The sequence below is a fragment of the Gymnogyps californianus genome, chromosome 18 (assembly GCF_018139145.2).
Source record: "Gymnogyps californianus isolate 813 chromosome 18, ASM1813914v2, whole genome shotgun sequence".
In the NCBI taxonomy this organism is placed as follows: domain Eukaryota; kingdom Metazoa; phylum Chordata; class Aves; order Accipitriformes; family Cathartidae; genus Gymnogyps; species Gymnogyps californianus.
In genome coordinates this window covers 2,260,460-2,275,658 of record NC_059488.1, presented here as the reverse complement: position 1 = coordinate 2,275,658, position 15,199 = coordinate 2,260,460, and the positions used below count along the sequence as shown (strand labels likewise).

Genomic DNA, 15,199 nt, shown 5'->3' with positions numbered 1-15,199 from the left:
GGACTCTGCTACTCAAAAGAAAATAGCATGTAAATTCGAAAGACAATGGGGAAAATTTAGGTAGTAATTATCAGGAAGGCTGAACAAAACAGATGTTTCATTGCCTTGCAGAAATGAGATCAAATCTTGGGTTCACATTCAGATGCAGAGGCTTGAGCGGAGAACATGGGAACGGTCTCTTCTTACCACGCTTCTCGTGAATTTTGTTTCTCTCCCTATTTTAAGCCCAAGGGAAATGGCCAGAGGTGCTGAGGACAGGCTATGTACTTTCTGGAGTGGCCCAACAACTGCAGGCTTTGGTTTTTGAAGCCACTGTTACTCTGTGAGCAAATAACGATCAACAGCACCATCACAGCAACTCCTGTAACAGAGCGCTGCAAGCATTCGCATACGTTGCACACAGCTTTCTAGAGACAAACCTTGAAGCCCAAGGGGTTGCGTAAAAATATTCTTTTGATGTATCATAAAATATGAATGAGGAAAATACTCCCTCCTAACCTAGCAGTCATCTTTTAGAAGGGAATTGCCTCTTTCAATTGCTCAGCCCCAAGGGATCGCTCCCTGTCAAATTCCACAAGGGTCTGGGGGTTTGCCTGGCCTCATTTAAGTGCACAACAGGCTGCTGGAGGAAAGCTGCGAGGCAGCTTTGGTTGCAAAGCCTTGTTTGGGTAAGAGACAGCCTTATGTGAGATTTTCATCAGGCTGCATGTATTGCATCTGGGCTTCCCCTGCTTGCTAGCCAGAAAACACAGCAGGGGTGCAAGAGCGAGAAAATTCAAATGCAATCAGGGGAAGACAGAGAGGAAATCAGCGGTTTGGGAGAATGGTTGGGAAATCATGGCAGGCGTGGTTTCTGCCCTACTATTGAGGCTGGGTGCCCACAAGCTTTGTAATCAAGATGTGCTCTTTGGACTCCCACCTGCTTCCGGAGGCGCAGGTGGTGCCGCAGCCAAGGGCACCTTTCCCCATCTGTGGCTGGCTAGGTGCCACCCATCTTTTTTTTTTTTTTTTTCCCTCTCTTCCCCTTCTCCAGACCACAGCGACTCACAGCTTTGAGACCTTCACATCATATTATTGCTGTGCTGCAACATGTGGGTGACATCTGAGGATCACTTTGCATTTGCATACACTGGTAGCTAACGGCAATCCATTGCACCAACCTTTACAAAGCTGCAGCAGCTTCCCATTTATTTCTGGGTGTGATTCACATTGCCAAGCAGGGCTCACAATCCTTTCCTTGACCTAGGTGCAGGATACCTAAAGGCCTGTCTCTCTCCATCACCAGACATAGCACAATGAGAGGATCTAGCTCATTGTAGCTAAATACAAAGCGTCACAGGGCTGGAGACCAACTGCTCATAATGGAGACTCGCCTGTTCCATTATCTATTCCCTACCTTTGGCAAAAGAACCAAAAAAGTAACCAAAAGAACCAAACTTGGCCAATGACAAAGAAAGGCCCATTTCTGTTCACCCCACTATAACATGAACACGCCAGATGACTTCACATCTCCTTTTGCCTCCTAAAAAAAAAGGCAGAGCTCTGTTTTATTAAGTGATGGTAAATCCACCCCTAAGGATTCTGGAGTGAAGACTTCTGATCAAGTTACATTACTGCAGGCAACATACAGAGCGAGAGAAAACATCATCTGGTTTACTACTATAATGATACAGCAATGCAATCAAGTTGCCTAACATATCAGCATCTTGACAGCTTCCAAGCTTAGGAGAAGCCTCAAGTTAACATGCTATGCTTAATTTCCTTTGTGCTGAACTTATAAGAAATCTAATTTGTTTCACAAGCAGCTCTGGATTTCAGCAGACGGCTGATGAGCAATACAGCCAAGAGAGAAAGGCCATTTAGTGTCTCGCATAGATCTGTTGGAGAAGGTAATTGATCAATTATATATTTAGAAACACATTGGGGAAGAGAGCTGATGGTGGCCATGTGACTATTTTAACACCTCTGTTTCTCTGTAGGAAGAGAAAAAAAAAAATAAAATATATATATTAAAAAACCAAATCAATCCACTCAGTGGGACACCTCCGAATTACACGTGTTCCCATGCAGCAAGGTATCCCTCTCACGCACTCAAAGAAAGCCAAGAGCAATCGCAGCAGCAGCAGCAGCACTGACCACTGGGCATATACATTACCAGGCTAGGGGTGGGTTTAGGCATTGTCTTCCGTGCTCTGTGGACCTTGACTTCAGCATTAGCAGCGGTGGCTTTTTTAGCATCCATGTCCTTACTGCCCTCCCCGAGCTTGGTTGGCATCGTGGCTTGCATCTGAGAAAAGGAGCCCACAGTTCTCCCTTTGCTTGCTCCTCCTGGAAGGGTTTTTGCAGCATGGCCGGTGAGAGAAGCAAAGGTGCTGGTAGTCCTTAGAGGTTGCTCCTGTGCCATCTGCTTGGTTAGAATATATCCATTGCTCCCCGTTACAGAAGTCTGTGTGAAGTCATTAGCTTTCATATGGTTTTGCTTCCCAGTCTCGCCATCTCGTTCAGAAATGCCATTTTCTGCTATCCTATTTAATTTAGTACTAGAGTCCTGCTGGCTCACTTTCGTATTGTCCTGAGTGTTTTTAGCTGGGTTTGGGTGGCTACCAGCTTCGCTGTGCTCACAGGAACCGTTGGTTTCACCGTCTACTGCCATTTTTGGTTCCCCCGCTTGCTTTTCTGTAGCACTTTCATCTGCAGCCATGGCATTAAATCCTGGAGAAAGAGGGAGGATAAGGAGGAAGAGAGGAGAAAGAAAAGGGTCATAAGCAGTATCAAAACTCCAAAGAGAAGGTACAGCTACTTACAGTGGCTAACGAAGAGCAAACCTTTCCTCCAGAGAACTGCTTGCTACATATATATCTCTATATATCCATTTAGGTTGCTCACTCACCTACCTGACCGGCTTGCCTGCATCCTCAGATGGTGAAAATTGGGGTGGGCGGCTCAGTTGAAAGCAGTGCACTCATTCTCACTTGCCTCAGCTGCAGATGTGGCCATTTATTCCCAACTATGGATTTTTCAAGGTAAATATTATCTTTAGCTTTTCCAGTAACTACATTTATTGGACCATATGTCAACACCTCGCATGTCAAACAAAACGCTGCCCAATCTTGCATTTAGATCTCTGGCAAAGCCCTTCACAATGCCAGATTGACACAAGAAAAGCTTGCTGTACGGGTGAGCTTTTGTGGCACAGACACAGCTCAGCAGCCAAATGTCTACATCAGGGCTCTGCCACCACACGAAACATCGCAAGGAGTAACTCCCTGGCAATCACACCCCTCCTGGCAATGTTGTCCAGTGGAGACCGGATCTTTCGCTGGGATGAAGCGGCACAGGAGCAGGATTCATGGTGTCATTTCAGAGGCAATAGCCAGAGTAAACACAGGGGTGAAGCATGTTAAATGCAATTCTAGACTAAAATAATTACATGATTCAAATGCAGCAAGATTTTTGCAGACTGACTAAAAGCTCATGCACAGATAAAACAGGATGTTTATGTAAAAAGTTTTTTTTTTTCCTCCCTTCCAAACATTTCCATGCTCCCCCCATCAATGAATTTGTCCCATCAGAGATTTCAGACCTGAGCTGAAAAAAATCCAAGTATGAATGCCATGTACTTGCAGTAAGGTTTCTGACATGACAAACTAGCAGCTCCCCAGGCAACCAGGAGTGATAACAATTCACTGGCACGATCAGTAAAATGATTAAATCAACCTGCTGTTAGGGGTTCCTTGTATTGTTTTCCTTCCAGAGGCCAGACAGTTATGAAAAGCATCACAAGAAGTACCAGCGAAAGCTTTGTCCAAGTGGGCTGTCAAAGGAGGTAGGACTGATTTACAACCAGCTCGAATCAAAGCAATTTTCACCCAGAATATTCAGAAGTGCCTGGAGTCAAACCGGAGGACAACTTTGCAAGCCAGACCAGCACGCTGGATATCAGCATCTCATTTCATACTGCTCCTAAAGCCCAAACACTCAAGGAAAACAATATTCTGAATGTCTCTGCTGACCTGGCAAAAACGTGATGCAAGGCTAAAGCATGAAGAAGAACCAAGGTCCTGGATCCCAGGACGTCAAGTCCAATATACCTGGGCTCATTGTTCAAAGCCGAGCTCTGCAGGGCTTTGCTGCATGCCCCCAAGCACAGGCAGCTCAGCTGAAACATCAGCAGGGAGGAGAAGCAGCGCTGCACAGCTCACAGCTCTTCCCAAAAAGCACCAAATTCCCTTTCCAGTTAGTGCCAGTTGGGAAAAAAATCTCTCCCCAACTATTTGAGGGCCTACCCGCCTCCCCTTCTTTCTACCCTTTTTTAATGCATTCATTCAGTCCATCTCCTTACCATTGGGCTGACCTAAAAGATTTTGATACACATTTCTGCACAAACAGCACTTGCAGATCTAGACTCTAAAAGCAATGCATTCTAGTACCTGAAACAAGCGTGTTACTCCCCAAACCTCCCAGTTTTTGGTGCTCATCTGAGATTTAAAGACAAACATTTCCAGCATCAAACTGAAAGCCCTCTTAGAACTGGTCAATACACTTAGACCATCCAATCCAACCTCTGGCTTCAAGCATGGTCAACGCTGAATTCAAACCAGGTTGGTCAGGGCTCTGCCCAGATGGGTCTCAAAGACCTGCTGCAGCGCTTGACTTGCTCCAGCCTAGTCCTACCCATAACTTACAAGGGGGACAGTCCTAGTCCTGTTCCTTATTTCCAGCTGAAAGCCACAGATGTTGGGCACAAAGCATCTTACTGGAAAGCGTCTTCAAACCCTGATGGCGAGTGGTAACTCCTCCCTGGGGTTCAACTCTGGCCATTTTTCCTGATGAGACACCTGCACTAAGCAGTCCATTCCCCCCAAACTCAGGCAACCCAGCCTGCGATTGCCTCCCACATGGACTCTGCTGGCTCAGAGCCTCCAAAAAGAGCTCCAAAACCTCCAAAAAGAGCTCACCGGTGCTTGCTGGAGCACACGCAGGGGGGCAGAGGCAGAAACCCCACCTCCAGTAGGCAGTAACTGAGTGGCTCTCCAAGCATGATTCAAAGTCATCACCTCCATCTGCTGCCCTCTCACGCCACCCCGACCACCTTCTGTGTACTGAAAGCCCTGATAAGACGCACAAGGGTTTGTTTTGGATAGCAACGGCTCTGGGAGAAGATAAAGTGCTAGTTTTTTCACTGTTATTTAACTATTTGAAAAGCCCTGGGCTGAGGGAGCCAACAGCTATGCACATACTCTTTCAATCCTTGTTTCTCTTTCTGCATTGGGTGTCTTTTTTTAAAGACTGTGCTGTGGCCATTTAAACAATTATTTCAGCAAAGTCAGTGCCAGAAGAAAACAAAAAGTGAGCTCCCTAACCACAGATGGTGGTTTCTAGTGCTCAGCACCAGGCACTTGGCTGAATGAAGCCTTCAATATTTGTTGATTTAAATACTGCGTGCTCCCACCAGAGCAGTCAAATAACTTCAGTGGCTGAGTATTAGATAAACTGAATAAGCAGAGGGCAAGAATTGCTCTACCTGCCATGAAGGCAACCAAAACAAGGTAAATTAGAGCACTGCCCTAGGGGAAAGAATAACTGCGTTACTCCAGAAAGCGTCATGGACTTTAAGAAAAATCCATGAGGCTAAAATTAAAATCCCACATACAGTTTCCCACACACACACACACTCTTATTAAGTGTGGTAAATGCAATCTGATTGACTGTGGAAGTGACATCAAATCCCTATAAACAGGCACCAGACTTCCAAATCTGCATGACTAGAGATTTGACAAAACAGAGATATGAAATTTCATTGTCCCTGAAGTTGCACAGAACTGGAGAACTTGACAGCAGTTGTCAGGAGTATGGTTTTGATCTAACAGGATTACGCACCCACTCTGCCCTGCCATAAATGACTGCACACATTGCAGGGCAAAGCAAGGTCCTACGGCTTCCAGCTCCAGCCCTGACCGTCAGTGCTGCCACTGCTCAGCGGGCCGAGTGAAATGCACTGCGGAGCGTCACAATTCGGTGCCTAACGGCCGTGCATCCACACGACAAAAGCTGTTATGGCAACTGTCATCACACAGCTTGCTGGCTGGCAAGAATCAGCAGAGGCCAAGGACTGAATGGGAAGAGAGACTACGTCCCTCTCCAGCCTCCAACAGGTCTGAGACACTGCAGGCAAGCTTGTCCCGAGCTGCTGGGATGGGCTTCTTTGGGGAAAGATCATCTCCATCCTCCTGCTCCCTTTTCTGGCAGCCCTAAAACAAATTCATACATACTTTGGAATAGCATTGTTTTCTACAAAGTGAGTTCCTGTACAGCACAGGGCTCCTGTGAGAAGCACCACAGCCACCCCACCAACTGCAGGAGTTCGTCATCCCAGGGTCCTACCTGAACATCGAGTTAAAAGAGACCCCCACGAAGAACTAGTTTATGTCAGGAGCTACGTTGCTTAATAAGATGTGGTAACCCGAGTAAGCTAGTCTGGTTTTCATAACGAAAATACCTGGTCTGGTAATAGGAAAAGAGGAGTTGCCATCCCAGGCTAGGCCTACCGCTCCACTTGCCATGATGCTCTGCCTCTAACTCAGTGCTCTGTCCTCGTGTAACAGGACACGTCTGTAAGTCTGACCACATTCAAAAAGTCTTAGGTACGCACAGTACTGCACATTTACAAGCACTGCTGAATAGACACAATTCAATATATATTTACACTTTTTCTGAAATATGGCCTATAGATGGGGATGGGAACACAAACTAGAGACAGCAGGAACCTCACAATGGAGAAATACTGAATAAAACACCCTCAGAAGCTCTTCAACAGCACGAGACAGCTAAAGAAACACTTGTTCCTGACATGACCTTTTCATCTCCCCTTTTTCATTATCAAAAAGAAAAAAAGTTTCACTGCAAACCTGCTAAAATCTTGATTTCAAATACACCTCCTGGCAACTAGTTCTCTTCTTGAAAATGCTATTCAACAGCTTTTCTGCTCTTGTACTGCAAGTGCGAGCGAATAAAAACCTAAAATTGTTATTTCTCTAAAACTTTACAACTCGATGGTATTCCTTCCTTCTAAATAGAGCAAAACTATGTTTTCCTCCATATTCACTTTTCTCTCCAAGTCCCTCATTGTTCCTTAATCTACAACCATTCTTTAATTAAAAAAAATGAAAGGTAGAAAGATATAGCCTATGTCCGTAGAAGTGTAACCTCATTTACTAGAAGCACCCTAGTATTTTCAGAGCTCCCTTATGCATTTCCTATGGCATATGCAGCAGTAAAAGCTTGTCAAATTGACGACAACGCTGCCTGCACCCCAATCCAAGCGTTCAGTATTAATTTAAAATCCAGCAACGTGTAGGATGGGTAACTTGCCCAAGAGACTTATTTTCCGTTACGGTGCCCATTCTCCCAGGTAGGTATCCGAAGTTGATACCAAGTTGAAACAAACTTCAGTAAAGTTGTATCTTCTAGGAGCTGGCTACATTTTACTAACACAAGGAATTTAAGACTCAGAAAATTATGCAGATACATTATCCCTGAGACTCCACCTGGCAAAGAATAATCAGTAATATATTTAAATCACTTCTTGGAATTAACAATTCATTGAGAGTAATGCAGAGTTCCCACCCCTCCTACCTCTCCCCAGGAACAAGCAGACCCTCTGCAGCAGTTTCATTCTTAAGTCTTCTTCTCAATACTAAACACAGTCACTCAAAATTGAAGTAAAATTCCCATGAAGAGAACAGAATCTTAGGAAAGGAGGGGAGAAGCTAAGTCAGACAGGATGAGGACACCTCATCTAATTTCAGGTGTCTAAAAGGTATCCCAAATGCCAGGCTGCCCCTAAGCCACCGTTGCAACCAACGAAGAGAAGATGACAGCTCAAAAAGCACAGTCTGACTTTAGACATCTATCTTTGGATGAACTAATCACTGCCTGGACATGCCTACCACATGTAAGCAGAAATGAGCTGGACTAGTTCAGAATTAGAATGATAACTTCAAAAAAAACCCCTAAATTAGGCAAAACAAAACCCACGTCTGCTCTCCCAGCCCAGACTCCCGCAATGCTGGTTCCTCTCCACTGCCTTTGCCTGTTGGGTTTCCAGCCCTTCCAGCAGAGCCAGACCTGGCTCCAGTCCTGCCCCGGAGCTCGCCGGAGCTCGGTTCAGCCTGCCAAAACCTGCCTGTGGGCAGAGCCTGTCTAACAGATGCGCTACGGTCCCCACCAGCTGTCCCGGGCACAGCCAGAGGGAACCGCATCGCCTCTGCAGAGACCAAAGGGGATGAGTAGCCACCAGAATCGTTCCATATGCAGGCAGCCAGATGATCAGCTCAAAACTCTGTGTTACTGTGAGAATGCTCTGAAAAAAAATAAACTCTTAAATATATTTTTTAAGTTCAGATGTCACTGCTCAGTGAAAAAAAAAATTAAGAAAAATATGCAAGGGTTATGAGCTTTTATACTCCAGGCCAAAATGCAATCATCACTAGGTCTGAGGCGGGGGGGGGGGGGGGGGGGAAGGGAAAGAAAGAAAAAAAAATTATCCTACAAGCAAATGCACTATTATCTGATCTGGAACTTTTACATGTTTTTCTGAACATCTTGGTGCTGAGCACTGGTAGAGGCGAGACACCCAACTGCCCATGTCTTGCATGGTATTTGCCATGCTTTTTGAGTGCCCCCAGCACAGAGCACAGGGCAGCTCCGCGTCTGCAGCTGAGCCACGAGGTTTTAGCTACTGCAAGAGAAACATCAAACTCTGAACTAAGCGAAGACAGAGCTTAAGTGAAAAGCTCCCGATTTTGAACAACAGTACAATCAAGTACTGCGTATTTATATTTATATATACACACATTTCACAGATTTTTTACCTTAAGCACTTTGCAGATCATCTTTAAAACACCACAGATACCACAGTCATTTCTTCAAATACCCAACTGTCCTGCTGGATAAACTTTTAAAAGCGAGAAATGCACCTGCTTATAATCCTTGTGTTATAACAGTTCCCTCCTCCTTTCCTCCTCAAAGTGGAAAAAAAAGAAAGTTGTAAAGCAGAGAGAAGCCCAGCTGACATAAAAAGGATGACAAAGGGATGGGGGCTGAAACCGTACAGGCTAGGGAGAACTCGTGGCTGGAGATCCTGTATCCATCGCAAAGGAAAGCAGAGCATTTTGAAGCCAAAAAATGAAGAGAATTAAGTGTTTCAGGCCAAAGTTCCTCTCGGGGTGAGTTATTGATGGTCTCTTCTTCCCCCCACCCCCTTTTAAATCCGTGAAGGCAGGTGATATCCATCCAAGAGCCTGCCCTGTATTTCCAAAACACAAATGCCACTCCTCCCAGTGCCCCGGAGTGCTATCACCCTGCAGCAGTGTCACTGCTTCCCATCTCCTGTCAGACACGCCAAGAGTCAAAACAGGAAAAGAAAAGGAAAAAAAAGAAAAAAGAACAACAACTTCTGCTGTGAATGCTCAATACTGAGATTACACAGGTCGGGTAAATGGGATTCAGCATCTCGCCAGTGGGCTGCCTGTGAATACCGGTGGTGACTTAAAGCTGTTTAACGGCCTGCGTGAAATTAATTTGTTCCTTTGCCGTGGGATCGGGTCCATGGTGTTACAGCGCCGGCCACGAGGCCCCAAGCCCATCTGTGACCAAGGGATGCTCCTGCTCTGGGGCTGCCGGGCTCCGAGCACGTTTCTTCTGCTGCCGCAGCCTGTCTGCTGCGGGGCACAGCCTCCCCAGAGCAGGGGTCTCGAACACGGGGAGCACCTGGGCGCACATCTGGGTGAACACCTAAAATACCTAAGCATCATTTTGCTCTGTCTGGTCTCCTGGCTGTCAGTCTCAGCAGGGGATCCCAGTGCCAAGTACGTCGAGACGAAGAGATTATTCTTTTTCTCCTTTTAAAGCAGCCATCTCTGCACCTGGGAATGCAAAGGTTGCAGCTGCTCAGTGGAAAGCAGCACTTTCCTCACTCACAGCAGCTTCCTATCTGCAATAAGAGAGAGAAAAAGAAACAAAAAAAATAGAGAAAAAAGGCCCCTCCACAAATTTAAAACCCTGACACTCTCTAAAAGCAGTTTTAAGTTTATTTGAGAGCAAAGCGACTGTGCACGTCTCATCCAGCACTACGCTCCAGCACCATGGCTCTTGTAAAACAGCTGCCTCGGGTGACAGCTCAGAAATGCCGAGGCTAATGGAGAACTTCGTTACCAACTCCCCTTCCTGCTCCTTCGTGCCGCTGCTTTAGTGGAACTTTCCATCTCTGGGGCTGGGGAATCAGAAAAGGAGCGGTTTGCCTTGAAAGGTCAAGCGAGATGCAGCACAGAGTTCGGAGCTATGTACATTAGGAGGAGAACTGAAATCACTTGCAATCCTTGCAAAGAAACCACTTTTTAATTAGTTTCTCTCTGAGTCAGACTAAAGACAATATGGCCTAATAAAACATGAGAGCAACTTTTTTCCGCTCATCTCTTCCATCTCCCTGCCCCTTTCCCCTCCCTGTCAAAGGGAAAGATGGACCTAAACTCACACCCACATATAAAACTGAACTGGAACATTTCCCCACGGAGAAAACAACACAGTCTCATCCACATTTTTTTTTTCTATCTGTATTGAGCAATTTTACACAGAAGGGGACACTGAGTCTAGTGAGCAACTTACACTGGGCTTTACGCAGGCTGGGACTCAACCCCAGAATTAGAAATGAAAGTGCTCAAAACATGCAAAGATCTTGTTCCTACAGATGTATGTTTAAAATATAGTTCAACTATTTCTCTTTATCAGATCCAGGATGAAGCCAGAAGAGGACATCCCAGCTGGTAACAACAGTGCACGTCTGCAATACCTTCCACTCAAGGAACAAAGAACAAAACACCACGACTGCCCGCTCAAGGACCCCCTACCTCCAGGCTGCTCCCAGAGAGCACCCACCCACCTCCCTGCCCCAGCCCGACAGCACCGACAACTCGTCCCCTGGGGCAGCAGCTACTGAGTTGTCACAAATGACAGGCTGGCACACTGAGGACAACTAAGAAAGGGGATGCACTGCCTCAAAACAGCAGATTATAAACTGGGGCAGCTCAGCCATTGCCCCACAAGAGTATGAGCCTTCCCTGCAACAGGAGATCTTCATGGAGATCTCCAACATGATGATCTTTATCAGTGGTGGAGCCAGACAGCAGTCGCAGGCACTACCGCAGCGGTGCTGATGTGCCCTGCTTGGGGGACAGACCCCTAAATCTCATTCAAGGCTGCAAGCTACCTGAATTTCCCGGCTCATCTTGGACACAGAGAAAGCACAAGTTTGTACGTAGAGATGTAACTCGTAAAACACCATTCAGAAAGGCAGCAGCGGAGCTATGGTATGTGCTAACACAGTTCAAATGGGGGTCTGATACTGACCTCCGTATCAGTACCCTTCTGAGTCAAGGGGGACTAAAAACAGGGAAAAACACAGTAATTCACGCTACGTCTTTAGCCCAAACAGCACCTTTAGTCAGTCTTCAGATCTGCAAGTTCAAGCCTCTGAAAGTTTTAGATCCCAGGTTCAATATTGACAGATAATCTCCCAAGGGGATTTTCCCAAAGGGAACAAAATCCAGAACAGATCTAGTCTTACGTTGCAGGCCACGGCTTCCATCAAACACACCATCAGACCGCTGCAGCAGCTCAGCCTAAACTAGAACCCAGAAGCACCAGCAGACTTGTGCAGATTCCCATTCCTACGTGTCACAGATCATAGAATCATGGAATGGTTTGGGTTGGAAGGGACCTATAAAGATCATCTGGTCCAACCCCCCTGCAGTGAGCGGGGACATCTTCAACTAGATCAGGTTGCTCAGAGCCCCGTCCAGCCTGACCTTCAATGTTTCCAGGGACGGGGCATCTACCACCTCTCTGGGCAACCCATGCCAGTGTTTCACACCCTCATTGTGAAAAATTTCTTCCTTATATATCTAGTCTGAATGTACCTTCTTTTAGTTTAAAACCATTACCCCTTGTCCTATCGCTACAGGCCCTGCTAAAAACTCTGTCCCCATCTTTCTTATAAGACCCCTTTAAACACTGAAGGGCTGCAATAATGTCTCCCCAAAGCATTCTCCAGGCTGAACAACCCCAACTCTCTCAGCCTTCCTTCACAGGAGAGGTCTTCCATGCCCCCTCTGATCATTTTTGTGGCCCTTCTCTGGACCCACTCCAACAGGTCCATGTCCTTCTTATGCTGGGGGCCCCAGAGCTGAAGGCAGGACTCCAGGTGGGGTCTCACAAGAGTGGAGTAGAGGGGTAGAGTCACCTCCCTCGACCTGCTGGTCACACTTCTTTTGACACAGCCCAGGATATGGTTGGCTTTCTGGGCTGGGAGTGCACACTGCTGGCTCACGTCCAGTTTTTCATCCACCAGTACCCCCAAGTCCTTCTCAGCAGGGCTGCTCTCAATCCCTTCATCCCCCAGCCTGTACTGATACCGGGGATTGCCCCAACCCATGTTCAGGACCCTGCCCTTGGCCTTGTTGAACCTCATGAGGTTCACACAGGCCCACCTCCCGAGCTTGTCCAGGTCCCTCTGGATGGCGTCCTGTCCCTCAGGCGCATCAACCGCACCACTCAGCTTGGCGTCATCTGCAAATTTCCTGATGGTGCACTTGATCCCACTGTCTATGTCATTGATCAAGATATTAAACAGTACTGGTCCCATCCTCCTCGCTAAAGGAAAATGACTGTTCAAGCAAACTTAAAGAGAGAAATCTCAGACTTCAGGGTGCTTTTCCAGTCCACGCACCCCAGCTCCATACGTTGCCACCCATCCCTGACTCGGGAAACAGGGCTCAAAGAAACTATTTCATGCCATCTTGCAAGTCTGCTGTAATGATTTCATGTTCACGCAACACTCAGAAATGTAAATTCTTTGCCAACGCTAAACACTGTTATTAACAGACTTCAGGGACATTAAGTAATTGAACTCCTATGACGATCACAGCTGGGTAATGAAGGTCAGCGAAGAACAATGCATATAGCACAACGACCACACAAACCATTGTCTTTTACACACATGGTATGCTTGGGAAGAAAAGGACACAAGCTGAACATTACCACAAGAATGGAGACTATGCAGTTCACATTTTAGGACCCTTCTTTCCCTGGTAACAGAACTGGACAATAAGCTGAAGCGGTTGGAATTTGAGCACCTCGTGAAGCCTCGAGACTGTTCCTGCACAGGGAGGGTTCTCAGCTTCCTTTTGATACACAGCATTTGCTTCAAGTCAAAATCAGTCAAGACATACAAGGCGCAGAAACGTTTCTCTTCCCACCCTCCTTCTGGATTTTTACCTCCACAGACTCTTGACACTTACCTTAAGATCAACCAAGAGCTAAATAAATTAGCTTTATAGTCCTGAGCCAAGAAAGGCAAGGGATCAAAGCGAGAGTCTCCTCCCAGAGCAACGCGACCTCCCACTGACATCTCAGACTTCGTCTCTGGTCTGCCCAGACCAGAGGTCCATATGCAACCGGCAGCAGCAGCAGCCCTCACGTGCTCCCAGTTAATATGCAAGCACTGGGGCCACATCTGACGCAGCATTCAATATTTTGCCTGTTCTGAGCTTTACTTTCTAACTAGAGCAGCTTGACAAAACATTATGCTGGACAGAAGAGAAAGAAAAAGCAATGCTGTACTCACACACATCTGAATTAAGTCCAAAATTTTGTTTCTAGCTAAGACTAGGTACTTTGATGGGGCCAGTTCAGTGCTTTTCTAATGCTCTATTATGGAAAGGGGAACAAAAATACACCAAATCCCTGCAGAGCTATGAGAAGTAACTAGTCAAGGAATAATAAAGCCATGGAAAGGGGGGGGGGTAGGACGGGAGGGGGGGGTGGAAGATAAAGGGCAGGGGGTTTTTTTTTTCCCCTAATCCCACTGACATATTTATTAAGCCCTCAGATTTGTGTGCATGCAACTCACAGACAACCATGCAGGAAAGACTTCGTCAAATTAACATGTGTGCTGCATCCTGCAAAGTAAAAGCAAGCAGAAGCAAAGTAAAAGCAAGCAGAAACAACGCAGAAGCCACAAAACATCCCACAATGGCACGAGGTGTGGAGTGTCTAACTCCACCGGCCATCCTGCAGCGATCGGTGCCTGTTCTGGAGCAACAGAGAAACTCACAGGAAAACAGAAAGTTAACTTTAATAGAGGGAGGAAAAGGGCTAGGTCATCATGTGGCGGGGATCAGAGTTCAGTTAAAACCAGTCACACAGAGGAGGTTCAAAGTAATTCCTTTGTGCTTCACAGCCACACCAAAGCAGAAGTGAAAATTAGATATAATTCTTTAGGTGGGTGGTGATGGATGGACTGAAAAGCAAATTTGCGTCTTCTAGGGAAGAGCCCTGCTCAGAATAAACACAGGAGAACGGAGCCACTCTGTTCGTGGGAGCACACCTGAGACCCTCGGGGGACAGAGCACATCTCCAAGCCCCCAGTTTTTTCCCATCACGTGCCGACCTCATGAGCAAGGTCTGGCCCTCAACCGAGGCAGGTGCTCACCTTCCTCTTTGTTGTTGGTGATATCTTTCAGCAGCTCAGTCTTCATGCAGGCGTCTTTCCTTGTCTCTCCCTTACTCAGCACTGTTCGCTAGGGGTGGGGAGAGAAGGGACGGGGGGCGGGGGGAAAAAAGAAATATCATGGTTTAGCTTAATGTTCATACACACGTTGCATTTAAAAGAAGAGACAATCATGGACACATCCTGTTTACATCACGGGCAAACCTCATTCTGCAAAGTAACGCTGCCAGGAAACTGCCACCAAGGCACAGGTCAAAGATAAAAAACAGCAAAGGCTTGCCCCAGCTGACAGCCCGTCTCGCCTGAGAAGCGGAGGGGCTTCGAGCTGCGCCCAGGGCTGGGACCTCACAGATCTTTGGTTAAGAGGCAGCCAGTTCTTCTGAGTGTAACATGCTCCGGAATCCAGCTGCCTATGTCTGTACAGGTGTGGATTAAAATGGTCAAGAAAGGCATCTTGAGGAGGTGGACCCTTATTCCCCCAAGGTTTTGGGTGGGGGGAAGCAGAACTATCAAACTTCTCATTACACCTCATTTATCAACATTTACAGCCCAAGTATGCTTTTGGCATTGTGGGGTTTTTTTTGTAGTTCATTCAAATGTAACTTACAAAATGCAAACCATCAGTGAGCTACA

The 15,199-nt window shown here is 46.6% G+C and overlaps 1 protein-coding gene across 2 annotated transcripts in view; it reads right to left on the bottom strand.

The window, feature by feature from the left end:
- Positions 1-14,609, bottom strand: part of EHMT1 (euchromatic histone lysine methyltransferase 1) — a 62,891-nt gene extending 48,282 nt beyond the window's left edge. For both annotated transcript variants that reach the window (XM_050907831.1, XM_050907833.1), the window contains exons 1-2: positions 14,549-14,609; positions 2,156-2,712 (exon numbers count right to left, since the gene is read on the bottom strand). In XM_050907831.1, coding sequence (XP_050763788.1) covers positions 2,156-2,712; positions 14,549-14,594 — 603 coding nt within the window. In that variant the 5' untranslated portion in view covers positions 14,595-14,609. The remainder of the gene's footprint in view (positions 1-2,155; positions 2,713-14,548) is intronic.
- Positions 14,610-15,199: the final 590 nt, after the last annotated feature.